Source organism: Athene cunicularia, assembly GCF_003259725.1.
Source record: "Athene cunicularia isolate RWA chromosome 12 unlocalized genomic scaffold, athCun1 chr12_part1, whole genome shotgun sequence".
Taxonomy (NCBI): domain Eukaryota; kingdom Metazoa; phylum Chordata; class Aves; order Strigiformes; family Strigidae; genus Athene; species Athene cunicularia.
In genome coordinates, this window is record NW_020799116.1 from 921,343 (window position 1) to 934,957 (window position 13,615).

General features: G+C 40.9%; 1 protein-coding gene across 3 annotated transcripts in view; it reads right to left on the reverse strand.

The window, feature by feature from the left end:
- The window catches only part of EEFSEC (eukaryotic elongation factor, selenocysteine-tRNA specific), a 102,964-nt gene extending 90,622 nt beyond the window's left edge, over positions 1–12,342 (reverse strand). For 2 of the 3 annotated variants that reach the window (XR_003399315.1, XM_026857517.1), the window contains exons 1-2: positions 12,303–12,342; positions 505–712 (exon numbers count right to left, since the gene is read on the reverse strand). Coding sequence is in view for 2 of the 3 variants with exons in the window: in XM_026857517.1 (XP_026713318.1) it covers positions 505–712; positions 12,303–12,327 (233 nt within the window). In the remaining variant the exon portion in view is untranslated. Of the gene's footprint in view, positions 1–504; positions 713–5,453; positions 5,485–12,302 lie in introns of those variants that run through there. The other variant, XM_026857518.1, reaches the window with a different exon arrangement.
- Between the last annotated feature and the right edge of the window lie 1,273 nt (positions 12,343–13,615).

The window sequence follows — 13,615 nt, forward strand, 5'->3', positions numbered from 1 at the left end:
GAGGACTGACAAACATCACCCCAGCCAGAGCCACAACACATTATGCAAGCTTCCATCATCCTGTTCTGCCTAGTTGGGGCAATCACATTTTTCACCCTCAGTTAAACAAAAGCCCTAACATTTTCTTTTCTTTGGAGTAAAAAAGACCTGCAGATCACAACAAAAGTTGCAAGCCCATAAACTGAAAAAAGCCCAAACAGAACAAACGATGCAACAAACACATATCCAACAGTTCACCTGGATATTCTGGGTTTTTTAATCCAATCTGACCTCCACACAGCACTTTAAGCTGAAAAACTTCATTATAGGAAAATATTTCTGTACACATGACCGTTGCAGATGCCAATCCAGGACTGCGCTTGAGTTTCTGGTAACCTTTCCATTCCCATCATCTTTGCTAGACATACCAGTATGTTCAGAAGCATGTTGCAAGGGAAATGTAGGTGAAGTATTTCTGTTAAACATTTGGTTACTAGTTAGCTGTTAATATTACTGTTAACTTACTTCGTATTTTCCAAGGTCTTCTGCATTTTCTTAGTCATCTTCTCAATGGCACTTTGTCTCTTCCCTTCTGGAAGGAGATCTATCTTGTTCAGAACTACCACCATCTTCTGGCAGGCAATTTGCCCAATTACCAAGCACTCTGCTGACTGCGTCTGCATCCCTTTTGTCACATCTATTACAAGCATCATCAGATCAATAATCTGGGCACCTGGAGGAGAATTCAGAGTCAGTATTGCAGCAGCATGAAAAGATTAAGGATCATTTTCTCAAATAGTCTCCACAAAAACTGTACAAATGCCCAGAAATATGAACAAATCACAAGTCCAAGTAAGCATCAAATGCAGAGCTGTGTTTGAAAATAAGACCCCAGGAACTTAAGATATTTCATGCTACCATTGGATCATTAAAAAATATGGGAGTGTCATAGTTTACATATTCCTCCATATTAACAGTTCAAGTTGAAGGATGTTACCACTGTATTTAAAAAAAAGGAAAGTTACCCATGCAGCATCACAAGTATGACATTTGTCTCAATTAGAGATAATCCAAGACACTAAGCAAGAATATGATACAGCCAAAGAAGCACACCACCACTGCAGACAGCTGCACACTCAAAGGAGCCCCACGAAGAGCCAACCACACTCCCCATAAGTATGTTTGCAATCCTCAGTCCCATTTCTTTCAGAGTCCAACATCTGGTAGAAGTGAAAACAAGGTGACCACCAGAGGCAGGTCCGCCCCAAGTATAACTCAATCCCTACAACCTCTCAGTGGGAGGAAGAGATGATTTAAACCCTGCAATATATTGTCCTCGCTCTCAACTCAGACCTACACAACTTGAACCCACACTTCATACACAGCCACAAGCAGACCCGACTCTTAGACCTCTTCAAGAAAACATTCCTAAATTTTAGGCTGAAGTTACCCATCCGGCCGCTGGATTATTTTTATTTTATTTGTCAAAGTATTGTTGTCGTGAACCCTTAAAACCTTTGATTGAAGCAACGTGAGTTTCATGGATTTAAATTAGGTTTCAAGGGAGCTTTTGATGAATGTTGGGCCTTCCGCTAATTACATTCAGGATTTTCCTGTCTCATTCCAGGTAACTGAAATACTCTGAATACAACAAAAGTGAAGTGCAGACTTTAATGCTGAGAAAATTGAAACGTAAAAAAACTAGAACAAAAATCTAAAGCTGAACTACCAGGAAATGGTATGTCAAAAAACACATTTTCAAAGATGATAAAAGCTAGAAGTCATGCAAAATTACAGCATTCTGAATTTAAGTACTTTTAATATTTGCCTTAAGCTTTTGATCAGAAGAACGAGAAATCGATACAACTGTTCCTTGTTCCTTCGCCTTCCCCAGCATTCCCCTCCCCACTTTTTTTTTTTTTAAAGCTTTTACAATGGCAATGACAACAGCTAGCCTTGTTCATAATTCCCATGAACTCAGGATAGGAAATCATTCTGAGGTTGAAGTGCATGGGTGAATGAGTGGGTGGGAGCTACAAGAAGAAAAAAAAATAAAAAATGGTTACAAATGACTATTTTCAACCTACCAAAGCTTTCATCTTGTAATAATGAATGCTAAACCCTTCAGAGCACTAGTTGGATAATTATGACAATTTTAAAGCTCCTGCAGAATTTTCACCAATCCTTTCAAATATCTCTCCTTGACAAGTCAAGGACAGAATTGATACCTTCAGAAGTATTTTTTATTTTTATTGTCTCGAGAATTGTGTTCATTTAGAACTTGCTTGAACCATTACACAAGAATCACCAAGGCTGTACAAAAGGCTCAGCAGAGCAGATCTGAAGGACAGGCAGCAAGGGGAACGGACAGCATGGGAACAGTTCAAGTGGGAAAAAACACCCAACCATCAGAACACGTGCACTCCTGGGAGTACAGAGAGCGGGGGGGAGGGTTACACTTCATACCCATATTTTATATTAAACTATACTTCACGGTATATTCTTACTATGCAGGTGAAATCCTTAAAATAAATGGGCATTATTAAAAACAACCCACCAAGCCAAATTCTTTATTAATACTATAAAAAGTGCATCTAGTGAAATACCAATGCTGCAGCTTAAGGCTTGGCCAACGCCGTTACGACTACTAGAGCACGGCAATCATTATGCTCCAGAATTAAGGCAAAGTAACCAGATCCAAACCAGGCCTTGGAAAGGCAGGCTGATAAGATGCATTATATATGGTGTAGTATCTCTTCCCCCCAACAGGAGACAAAAATCTGCACTGAAACCGTTATATGCAGTTTCAGTACAAGGGCCACTTTATCTTGAAGCACTAAATCAACTGCTGTGAATACATTTGTTACAGCAATTACAAGTATTTGCTTTATATTTATGAATTTATTAGCAACACTCTAAAAGAACCATAAAAACCATCAGCCCAGTTGCTAGAAGGTCAAGAATGTCTATCTCAGGGCATTTCATAGCAAACAGAAGATGAACAAAGGAAAAATAACTCTACAGTCCATGGAAAAACTCCAGTAACACCAGAAACTATATCGCGATGCTCCAGACAAAAACACACCACAGTCAAGGAAACGGCAGCGTACCCCAGTCTGCAAATATGTGCTTCAGTACAACTATTGTGTCTCCTCCAAAGCCTTAACGTGCTAACTGGCCACAGCTGGTGAGTGATGTTGCAAGAGGGAACAGAAAGCCTGGCAGGGGGAGAGCCAGCACCCAAGCAGGGTGGGAAGCTGCTGCCCTTCAGAGTCATGGAACCAAGGGAAAGATCAGGACAGCATTGACAAATACTTTAACTGCATTTTCCCCGAGGCATGAGGATGCTTTGTACATGTCTATTCGCGCATATCAAGACACAAATGCTCAAGTTTACAGGACCCTTGAGTAACAAGGCAAAAAAAAAAAAAAAAAAAAGGCTGACATTTAGTTCCTCAACTTTCTTCTTTGAGCTGTTTAATAAACCACTTCTGACAACTCACCTTCTTCCCCATCTCTCAAATCTTCTCCTAGAGTTTTACATGTTGTTTATTCTAGAACCCACTTCCATAGTTGCCCTTCATCGTTCACCAAATACTAAAATGAGATAATCTAGAGAAGTCAAAACAAAGTGCACAGGGATTCACAAATGTCACATCCCTAATCAGGAAAGCTGGCAGGTCACTTGTAACAAGGTGACAAAACTACAGTCCCCTCCCGCTACTGAATATGGGACATCTCATTCAGTACCTTTAGCCTCGTAGCATGTAAACAGAAATAGCAGACTTGCAATATGTTTAACTTCATATACACTATTTAAATAATCTTTATCACACTAATAATCAATCAACTCACTACTGTGTTAAATCTCAGTCAACAAAAGGAACAACACTCCCAAAAAATGTTCTGCAGTAGAGCAAGATTTAACTAGGAAAGCTGAAGTGAGGATGGGTTGTAAGAGTATTGTTATGTATGTCATCTGACTTGGAAACAACTTTTAATTGAGGCATAAAAATATTACGGCCATACCAAACAAACTCCAAAAACAACAACAAAAAAAACAAAGTGGTAATATCACTCAATAAACCTGCACTATCTGACCACAGAATGCCTGCCATGGGCTCTTGGGTGAAAGAGAACAAAAAAATAACTAGAACGCTTTGCTTTTTTGCTTAAAAAAAGGAGACAGGATACGGTCCCACAGAGTTAAGAAGAGTGATATGGAAGAAATAAGTGATCCTCGAGCCCTCAAAGCAGGCAGGTGGCTTCAAACTACTCTGAACAAAGCAGAGACCCGTGCAAAGGACGGGTGTGCATATAGGGAAGCACAGCAGTCAGTAAGAATATTTTATCTGTATTGAAGCAGGTCATATAGTTTACCTTTATCATTGATTCTAAGGTAGTCAAACGATTTCCTCTACAGACAACACAGGGGTGTAACCTTTTATTTGCTGTCTCATCTAGGAAAGAGGTGTTCAAGAACATTCAGAAAGACAGAGTCCTCCTGACATGTGATTTCTCACTTTGCTTGAAAATGAAAGATCAGCTATCAGAGTATCCTTCATGTGATGACATACAGCTCAGATGTAGCCCTGTAAAAAGCAAATGAAACAAACCAGTTGTCATCAGAAAACACAAGGGGGTGGGGAAAGATGGGAATTATATTGCAAGATAAGCAGCTAAACCACAGCAAAAACAAAGTAAAGCAGATAGTCTGAGTGAAGAAAAAACAAACAAGAAAGATAACACATGAACAGAGAGGAGCTGGATGACAGCCAGATACAGGAAAAATGCAACAAGGCAGCATCCCAGAGAAAAGACTGCAAAGAACACCAGCTAAACCTGGGGGCAGCAGCACTCGTTTGTACCACAACAGCGACAGGGAACACAGGATTCTCAGGTACTATGAAAAATAATTTCACAAAGAAAGAAAAAGTCTAGCCCCTGCTTTGAACAATCACATCCAACCCACGCTTGCTTCTGAAGTTTGGGGAGTATCTGATTATGAACAGTCATCGGGGAAGTAATTTATTATTCTTTACTCATGGGACTAATAAAATCGGAGATGTCATAGGTTATGGCAAGTTTCAGAAGCGCAGAAGGCAGCAACTCTGCTTCCCTGGACTGGCCATTGGCTCAGTTTCTCTAAGGGAAGAGCAAACTGACAGCACTTGGCATGACATCACTCATAGCTGGTCTCATTCCCGATCCTGGAAGAACTCACCAGCTGCCGAGTACACTGGAAAAGGCAAATGACCCAGGACAATAGCATGCATTTAAAAAAAAGAGCACTGATGAACTTTTAACCTTCAGGAGAAAATTCATGGCATTCTCTGCTTTTATGTTATTTGTTATATTATGTATTCAAACCTTTACTGAAATGGGAAGAAAGGCCAACCCATAGTCCTCACAAGGCTGCAGACCTTCATCCCCTGCATTAGATTTGCTTCTTACCACTGTATCATCACACCTACCTTTGATCTGAAGCATAAAGCAGACTTGACTCTGCTCACTGAAGCTGAAGCAGACAAACCCTGCCACGCTGACACGCTACTGTCTCACATCCTTACACAAGAGCACAGGATTAGCAAACCCAGCTCTGTTACAGCGGCATTCACAGGAAAACACCATGTGGGTACCAACCTACAGGCTGCATTTTTAAAAACTGTAAAGCGCTGTAATTGCCGTGTTTATTTTGGAACAGAACATTACGTGTTAAATAACAAACCTCCTTCAGCCTGGATCACAGAAGCTGTTCCAGTTCTGCATGTACATGAATGCAAAACACCTTCTGTTTGTGCAGCCTGTTGCGTGCTTGTAAACGATAAACCCAAACTCCCTGACCCAGGTGGGTGTAGATGGAGCCACAGAGCAAAGTGCAGCACTTAAAGTCAGAGGGCATTATTAGGTCTAGGGGAAAAAAATCCCAAACCGTTTCAGCCTCTCACATTACTTTATCAGTTCCAAAAGCCTATTACTATTTCATCTCCACTGTGGCCACTTTCAGAACCATTCAGTTCTACACTCCAAGCACTAAACCAGCTAGCAATTTCATCCTTACTGAAAAGGAGGATGAAAAGGTGTTTTCAATGAACAGGCAGAATCTTAATTGTTTTCTCTTCAACAGATGTAAACCAAGAACGCAGAGCATTTACAAGTAGTACTATTTCGGCAAGCGTTAAGTCTAGCATTGCATTAATTCCCCCATAATACAGCAAAATCAAGCTCACTGGGCCCCAAACAGTAAACCCTGGGCTAGTGGAGGGAAGAAGAGGGGATCAAGCCCCTGTGTGAACGAGGGGAGGTTCTGCACGCCACGCGAGCACAGAACATCGCCGCAGATTCTCGCTCCCAGCTTCTTTAAGCTGCCGTGTCCTGTCCGTTTGTGGTAACCCTTTTAGCTGACTTTGCACAAACAGCACCACTCCTGTTCACAGACACCAAAAGGAAGCAGAAAGTGGAATTTGAAATGTAGAAATAAAATAATTGTGGGCCATGGGCTATAATTTGATTTCATGCTTTACAAGGAAATGAAAGAAGACTTCCTTAAACATACTTTTTTTTTTTTTTCTAAATATGCTTTTTACCATGTTAGGATTTCCTCTAGTGCAGAAGAGAAAATAGGATTGTAGAAAATGTACCGTTCTCAAGTATCATTGCTACTCAGGGGCAAAGCTCTGTTTTAATGTGCACTTCCCATTCTGGGGAAGAGGAAATTCTTCAATTAATAAACCGGGTGGACTGAGGCGAGTTTTTAAGGTTTAATCAATTTCATCTGCACATCGGATAAAAAGAGCGACTATTCTACCATTTTTGCCTCCCCTATTCCCCTTTCAAAAAAATAATAAAATCAATGTTTTATTTTAAATTCTTTGAGGTTAGTATCTCCTGTCTCAGGAAATATTGTCTATATCATGCAGTGAGTATGAAACTTCCCCCTGCCCAGCCCCCCCCTTTTTTTGTTAAGAATCTTTATTCGGGAACAACCGAATTATTCTCTGCTTTCATATACAGTAACACCTTGGGAGATGCTACAAGTCCCAGAGGATTTTGCTAGGTACCTTAGGGGAGGCATTGTGACGAATAAAGAAGATGGTTTACATGATAAGAAATCTCCCAAAATTTAAACCGAAATAGGAGGTACGAGGGGGGAGAGAGACGTGGACACAACTGGAGCGCATGAATTACACATGAAGAAACCCTCTGTAAAGCAATGCAAATCATGGATCAAAACTGATACCACAACTTTCGTTAGGAAACACTTTGAAAAGAACAGGAACTCGTGGAGTTCAGGCATCCCACCACTGCTTCCCAGGCATGCCATTCCTCAAGATTTCAAGCAGCTGTAAGCACAAACAGGGACTGTGCAGATTCAAACTCTGGATAGCTTGGAATACGTCCGATAGCGAGGGTCAGACAGGCAACCCACAAGACTTCTTTCTGGATGCACAGTAAAGCTGAGAATTATACGCATTATATTTGATTTCTGAACAGTAAAGAAGCCGCTGGTTGCACAAATTCCCCTTAAATGAAAACCAGCCTCTAAGGTCTTTCCTAAACCGAGAGCTACAAAGAGAAAGCAGGATGACCATGAGGGCAGACTTCGAAAAAGTCCATTTTTTATACATCAAATAACCTTTTAGTTATTTATTTGTACCCCTGAGTTCAACTCAACTACAAATAGCGGGATAATTGCTAATAAGGAATAAAAAAGTTCTTTTGCAGAAGACCTCAAACAATCCACTTGGAATACACTTTATACTTCATCTCCCAGATGAAACAGTGTGCAATATTGTCCTGAAGGGGATAAAGGCAGTGAAGGCCTCTACGTTCTCCTCCAAGTCATCCAAGGATCTTACGCGTTGGCTTATGCTCTATCTACACGTCAGAAATAAGGCCATGTTCTTCAAAGGGAGGAAATGCCTATAATGATTAGAAGCATGTCAATAAGCTTGATTGGCCATGCTGAGGCAGCACGAACAAGGCCGATAAGGCCTCCATGAAGGTCATGCTAAGAAAGACTGAGGCATATCTTCCAATAATTTATGACTATATGCTGACCTGGCCACTACAATATTGCACATGGGAATAAGGTTAAACTGATGACTTACTGCGGGGGAAAAAAACCCAAACCAACCTTAAAGTGAAAACTCCCTCAAAAAAAAAAAAAGCACTGTAACACAGGAAGGACTGTCATCAAGAGACCTTTTGCAAGACTTTACAGAATGTAAGGAGTCCTGTGTTGCCTTTATTGTCTTCAGAGAAGTGTTATACACCAGGCCATCCATGGAGCCCTAAATGATCTTGGGAAACTTGATCTAGCTTAAAAGGTGGCCCATTTAGAGATGGCTGGCCCAACCTTTAAGGGGTAAAACCAGATGACTTCCAGAAGTTGCTTCCAACCTGAACTATTTCATGAGGACACAAGGCTGTAAGAGGGAAAACACTTTAAAAAAAATAAGTAAGAATGTAGAATGAGACTTGCCCATATGCATTTTCCAGGGACACTGGGAGATCCTAGGCCTGAGTAATTTATTATGGGAAGGTAAGCTTCAGGCAGAACAACTGTGCATGTAGACTGATTATTTTAAAGTCCATTTTTCCCCCCCCTCTCCAAGTGTTTTATTCTTACTACAAAGTATATAATACTTTGAATAGATTTTCTCACTGCATTATTCCTGTTACAGTCTCTGAAATGTGTCAACTCTGTCAGATTTCTGAGTCAGGAATTTCAGTGCAAGGGGAGCTGCGGGGCATTCCAGCCCACAACGGGCAAGCGCAGGAAGCCCGGGAGTCGAGGTGGGGTACTCTGAAAACAAGGGGGAAAAAAAAAAAAAAAAAAAAAAAAAACCCTTGACAAAAATTTAGCACTGAGCTGTTGACTTGGCATCTCTCAAGGTATTATTTTCCAGTCACTCCCCGGTTTACTTGTCTGAAGAACAGTAAGGGCTCGCACTGCTCAGTCAGCAGCAGCGGTGACACAGAAGGTGTCTTCTGAGGTCTTTTCTTTGGCTGAGGGACACCAGAAGCACCACTCAGAAATGTCTGAACGCTTCTGCAGTTTCCAGCGCTGCAGAGGAGAGACGATTCCAAACCAAGGCAAGTACAGAAAGCCCTCCTTACAACCTGACTAAATTCACTGATAAAACACGTTAAAGTTACAGGGAGCTTTGTAAAAAATACACACAACAAACAAAATCCTTTCTCCAAAGGGTCTCCCAAACGGAAAGCACTACTGAAAAGAGATTGCTATGACTCTTATTATTCTAATTATTCTGTTACCTAAATTAAACAGAATAACAGAGAGCAGCACAGGCAACAGCCACAGCTAAGGATGCTGCTTCTACAGACAAGGAAAGGCTCAGCTGCATTTTAAGCACACTTTTAGAAGTACAAGAGTAGATTTTTCTCCTTCACTTCCATCGTAAAGTTAAAACATGCAAATGAAAAAGGCCTTTCTAGCCACGCAGTTTCAAGCCAGGGCAATCCCACGCCTCGCTTTATGCAGCGCAGATGAAGGCAGTCAGTCAGGGTCCAGCACCCGGCAGTGGATGGAGGGGTTCGCTCTGCACACCCCCGCGATGGAGGCGGCAGCTCTGGGAGCTGCAAGTGCTGCTCCAGCCACGCTTCCCCTGCACCGTGCCCATTCAGGTCTCCCACAGCTCACGGCGGGTCCGATGAAGGGCAAAGCGAAAGCTCAGCCCAGTCAGTTCAACTCAGCAGCACCAGCAGCTCGCCTCTGGATTAGCGAGGTGACCCGACCAGCACAGGGCTCCAGGGAGAGCCAGAGAGGGCCCGAGGGAGGCAGCGGGACCAAAGAGCCAGGAGCTGCCAAGGGGAGAAAAGGAAAGAGCAAAGCAAACCTCTGCCTTCGAGGGACAGGACCCTGCTGCAGGCCAAGGTGTTCATGAAACAGCAGCCTGATGGATTTCAGAGAAACCTGCAGCCGAGTCAGTGGTCAATGTATTGTCAGGAAGCATTGGAAGGAACTTACTAAGCACACATGTATTTACACAAAACGAGTGCTATTACTTTAGAAAATTACAAAAGAGTCATTATATGCTGTTCTATGCAAAACTGTTTTAAGTTTAGAAGCAGTCAAAAAAGGTGTTAGACTGCATATGTGATGCAATATTGAAATAACTGCATTTAGATCTAATCACTTCCTGAAAAAGGAATCTGAAATATAAAGTGACTTCAGAAAAAAGAAAACGAGACAAATGCAGTTAAGTTCTTCACATACAACTTCATTTACACAGAAAAATCCACATTAACAGCATGCAATGACAACGCACAAGAAGCTGAGCAAGAGAAGGGAAACAGAACACCTCTAAAAGAGCACAAACCAATATATAATAGCAAATCACACAACAGTCCCCAAATCAGTACTGCCAGACACATCTGACTCCAGACAAGTGCAAATACAGATTCGATATTTACATGATTAAGATTTTCAATGCTACATCCGAGCTGTAAGAAGTTTCACTGTTTACAAAACATTTATGGTTTTATCCTGTGTAAGATGCATCAGGATGAAACCTTAAGTGAGGGACACTTCATTCCCTCACTGACTTTCTTGCTCTGACCCACTGAAACATTCACTTTCACCGTTTCAAAAAAAATGTGTCAAATTAGATGAGTAACTACTAGGGCCTGGCATTTCAATTCCTGTTCTTCAAAATAATTCTGAAGAAAACCAGAAAATCACCACAAACAAGAATGCTCTCCCCTCATTGTCTATAGGAAAGTAAACAACCCTTGCCTCGTAACAAGAAATGCCACGTAATACAGAGCATGTGTAAAAAGGGAGGTAAAGCACCGTATGAGAGAAGACATCATCCTTCTTACAAAAGCAGCAAAGCCCCTTGCTGTAATACGACCTATTACTAAACCTGAATTTCTATATTGACAAGGCACAAACTGGACGGAGTCCAAAAGAGACCTCTCCTTATTTTAAGGCTGAAAATACTAACTGTGGTAGGTTTTTAAAAAGCCCACGTATCTTGGAAAAACAACAATCATTCTGAGTAGACACAGATGACTGCTACAAAAAAGGTAGCATTTGCTGAATTACACAACACCATGGTATTTCAGCTGCATTAATTTCTTTCTTGGCTTGAATGTGAAAGTGCATAAATGGTGAATTAGTTAGCAAACATTAACTTTTTAAAGTGTCATTCATATATATGTATATGCAAATACAGATATCAGTAAAGCTAGAAAGTAAAATATTTAGGATACTGCATAAAACTAGAGTAAAAGTTACCTAGCATTTTAGACTGAACATCATTATACAGCTCATCATTCTTGGAGTACAATCCATGACATAATAGGAAAAATGGTTATTTCATACACTTCAAAGCAAAGCAAAACAAACCATGGAAGAAAACAACCGGGCTGTTACCATTTGGTTGTAACCTTTTTTGTGTGTGTGCTACATGCCTGTGTTATACCGAGGACAAAAAGGTTCAGTTCCATAATCTGACATCCAGACTATAATACCTCCAAAAAAAAAAAAGAAAAATCACATCAAACTTCTGGGTTCCCAGATGACACACAAAGCTAGCACCTTTAATTGCACTGATTCGTATCAGACTCAGAGGTTCACACTGAAGAGCCCTGTTCCTTCTGCCTAGAGCTGTTGAGGTCATAAAAACAAGGATTCTGAAACAATGCGGCAATAAGTTGTACAGTAAATCAACACTATATGTTCATTCTTCAGGAAAATAAAGGTGCAAAGTCAGAAAATGTGTACTTGTAGAACTCCACTTTGACCTCCTCAGACCACACTGGGCACTCAAGGTCCTAATAAGCTTTCCTAAGGCCTGATGAGTGATTAATTCACGGTTTAGACTTCTTATTCAAAGGTATTTTGCTTTGGTATCAAGGTCACATGCATTTTTGTACTGCTCTGAAGAATTAAACATAATGTAATGTTACACTCGGGCCTTACACAGTGACCATAAATGGTCCCAGAAGGTCCATAAAGTCTTTATAGTAAACACTGAAAAGCAAACCAGTCAGAAGAAACAAGATTTTTTTTTTTAAAAAAAAAAATACCCTTTTTATAGTCTTGAATCATATCAGCTTTACATTTGCTCTCTACAAGATCTCCCACCAAGTTTCAAAGAAAAAGAAGTAAATATATTTGCATATGATAATGCTAAATATGTCGCAAAAAATATGACTACAAGGTATGACCATTCTGTCCGCTCTCAGAGAGTACAGTCGGTCATAGTCTTTGAAGCTGTCTCAAAGCCCAGAAAGAGGAAATAGTGGCTGAGCAGTGTACAGGCATCCAAAGAATTATGAAGGCACAGAACCTGCATGAATGAGGACCCGACCCATTCCCAGCTCTGCAAGGCTTCCACACATCTGGAGTCTTCTGCTCCACCTCTGACGACTCAGTTCCCACCAGACTGACTATTCCCAGCTTCAGGAACGTCTACAAAACCAAAACCTGGTTTCCATGTAAAGCTGGAAATAAATTAATGCAATGATACTCTTAAAGCATTTCAAGCCCTAAGCTACCTCGTCTCTGTCTTTGACAAAAAGTATCCAAAGGTCATGGACCCCACAGCGAGGAGCTTGGTTTGTACTAAAATCCAGTATTGTTGTGTTTTTTTCAGCACTGCACGCAACACACTGTCCCAGCAGAAGAGTTACGATAAGCTAGGGGAAGATTCATGCACAGCTCTCATATGTTACATCTGAGGATGCTGAACAAGATTTTTTCTAAAGAAAATAAATTAAGAATTTAATTTTTGAGGAGTGGGAGGGAAAGAAAAAAGAGAAAAAGACTACTGGGGCAAAGAAAAAAAAAAAAGTGTTGTTTAATTTTCTCTTCACCCTCCACAATACTGAAATAACATCAGTCAAGGTTATAAACATCTGTAATTGCCAGGGGAATGTACAATACATTCAGAAACTCCAGGCCCACATATCCTGTAGCTCTGCACTTCACAAACAAAAGGTTGGGGAAAGAAAGAGGGGGTGGGGTACAGGGAATAAAGGCTTAAAGATTAAAGTCACAGGCAGAGACAGACGGCTCCGTTTTTTAATAACTGAAAACACGAGTTGTGCCTGAATGTGCTCATTGTTTTATGGCGGGGGGGAGAGTCTACGCATGCTGGACTGGCTGGCGACAGAACTGCCTTTGCATCAAAAATAAGATTTACAAAAAGGAAAGGGGAAAAAAAAAAAAAAAAAAAAAAGACACCAAACCCATGCCCTAACTTCCCCTCTTGTAAAGGTTAATGATGCATTCAGGTAGAAAGCAAAAAATTGTCCCACCTTGTCTTCAATAAATTGGGGAAAAATTCATGTCTAGAAGTACCTGGTTATAACAGCCTGACACACAACCGAGGAGATGTCTGAAGGCTTTACACCGCCAAGGAATACAGACTGCAACAGTCCCACATAACAAACAGGCACAACCATGTAACAACCCGCTTAGAAATCAATTTCTGATCGTTTATTTGCACAATAAAACCAGTGCTGCAAGGCTAAGCTATGTGATCCAAGTGATTCTTATATGGATTTGAGAAGTTCGGCTGTCATGAGGAACTTCTGAAATCCATTTAAAAAAAAAAAGTTATCTGCTGTACTTCCACGAGTTGCATTCATTCCAGTCACT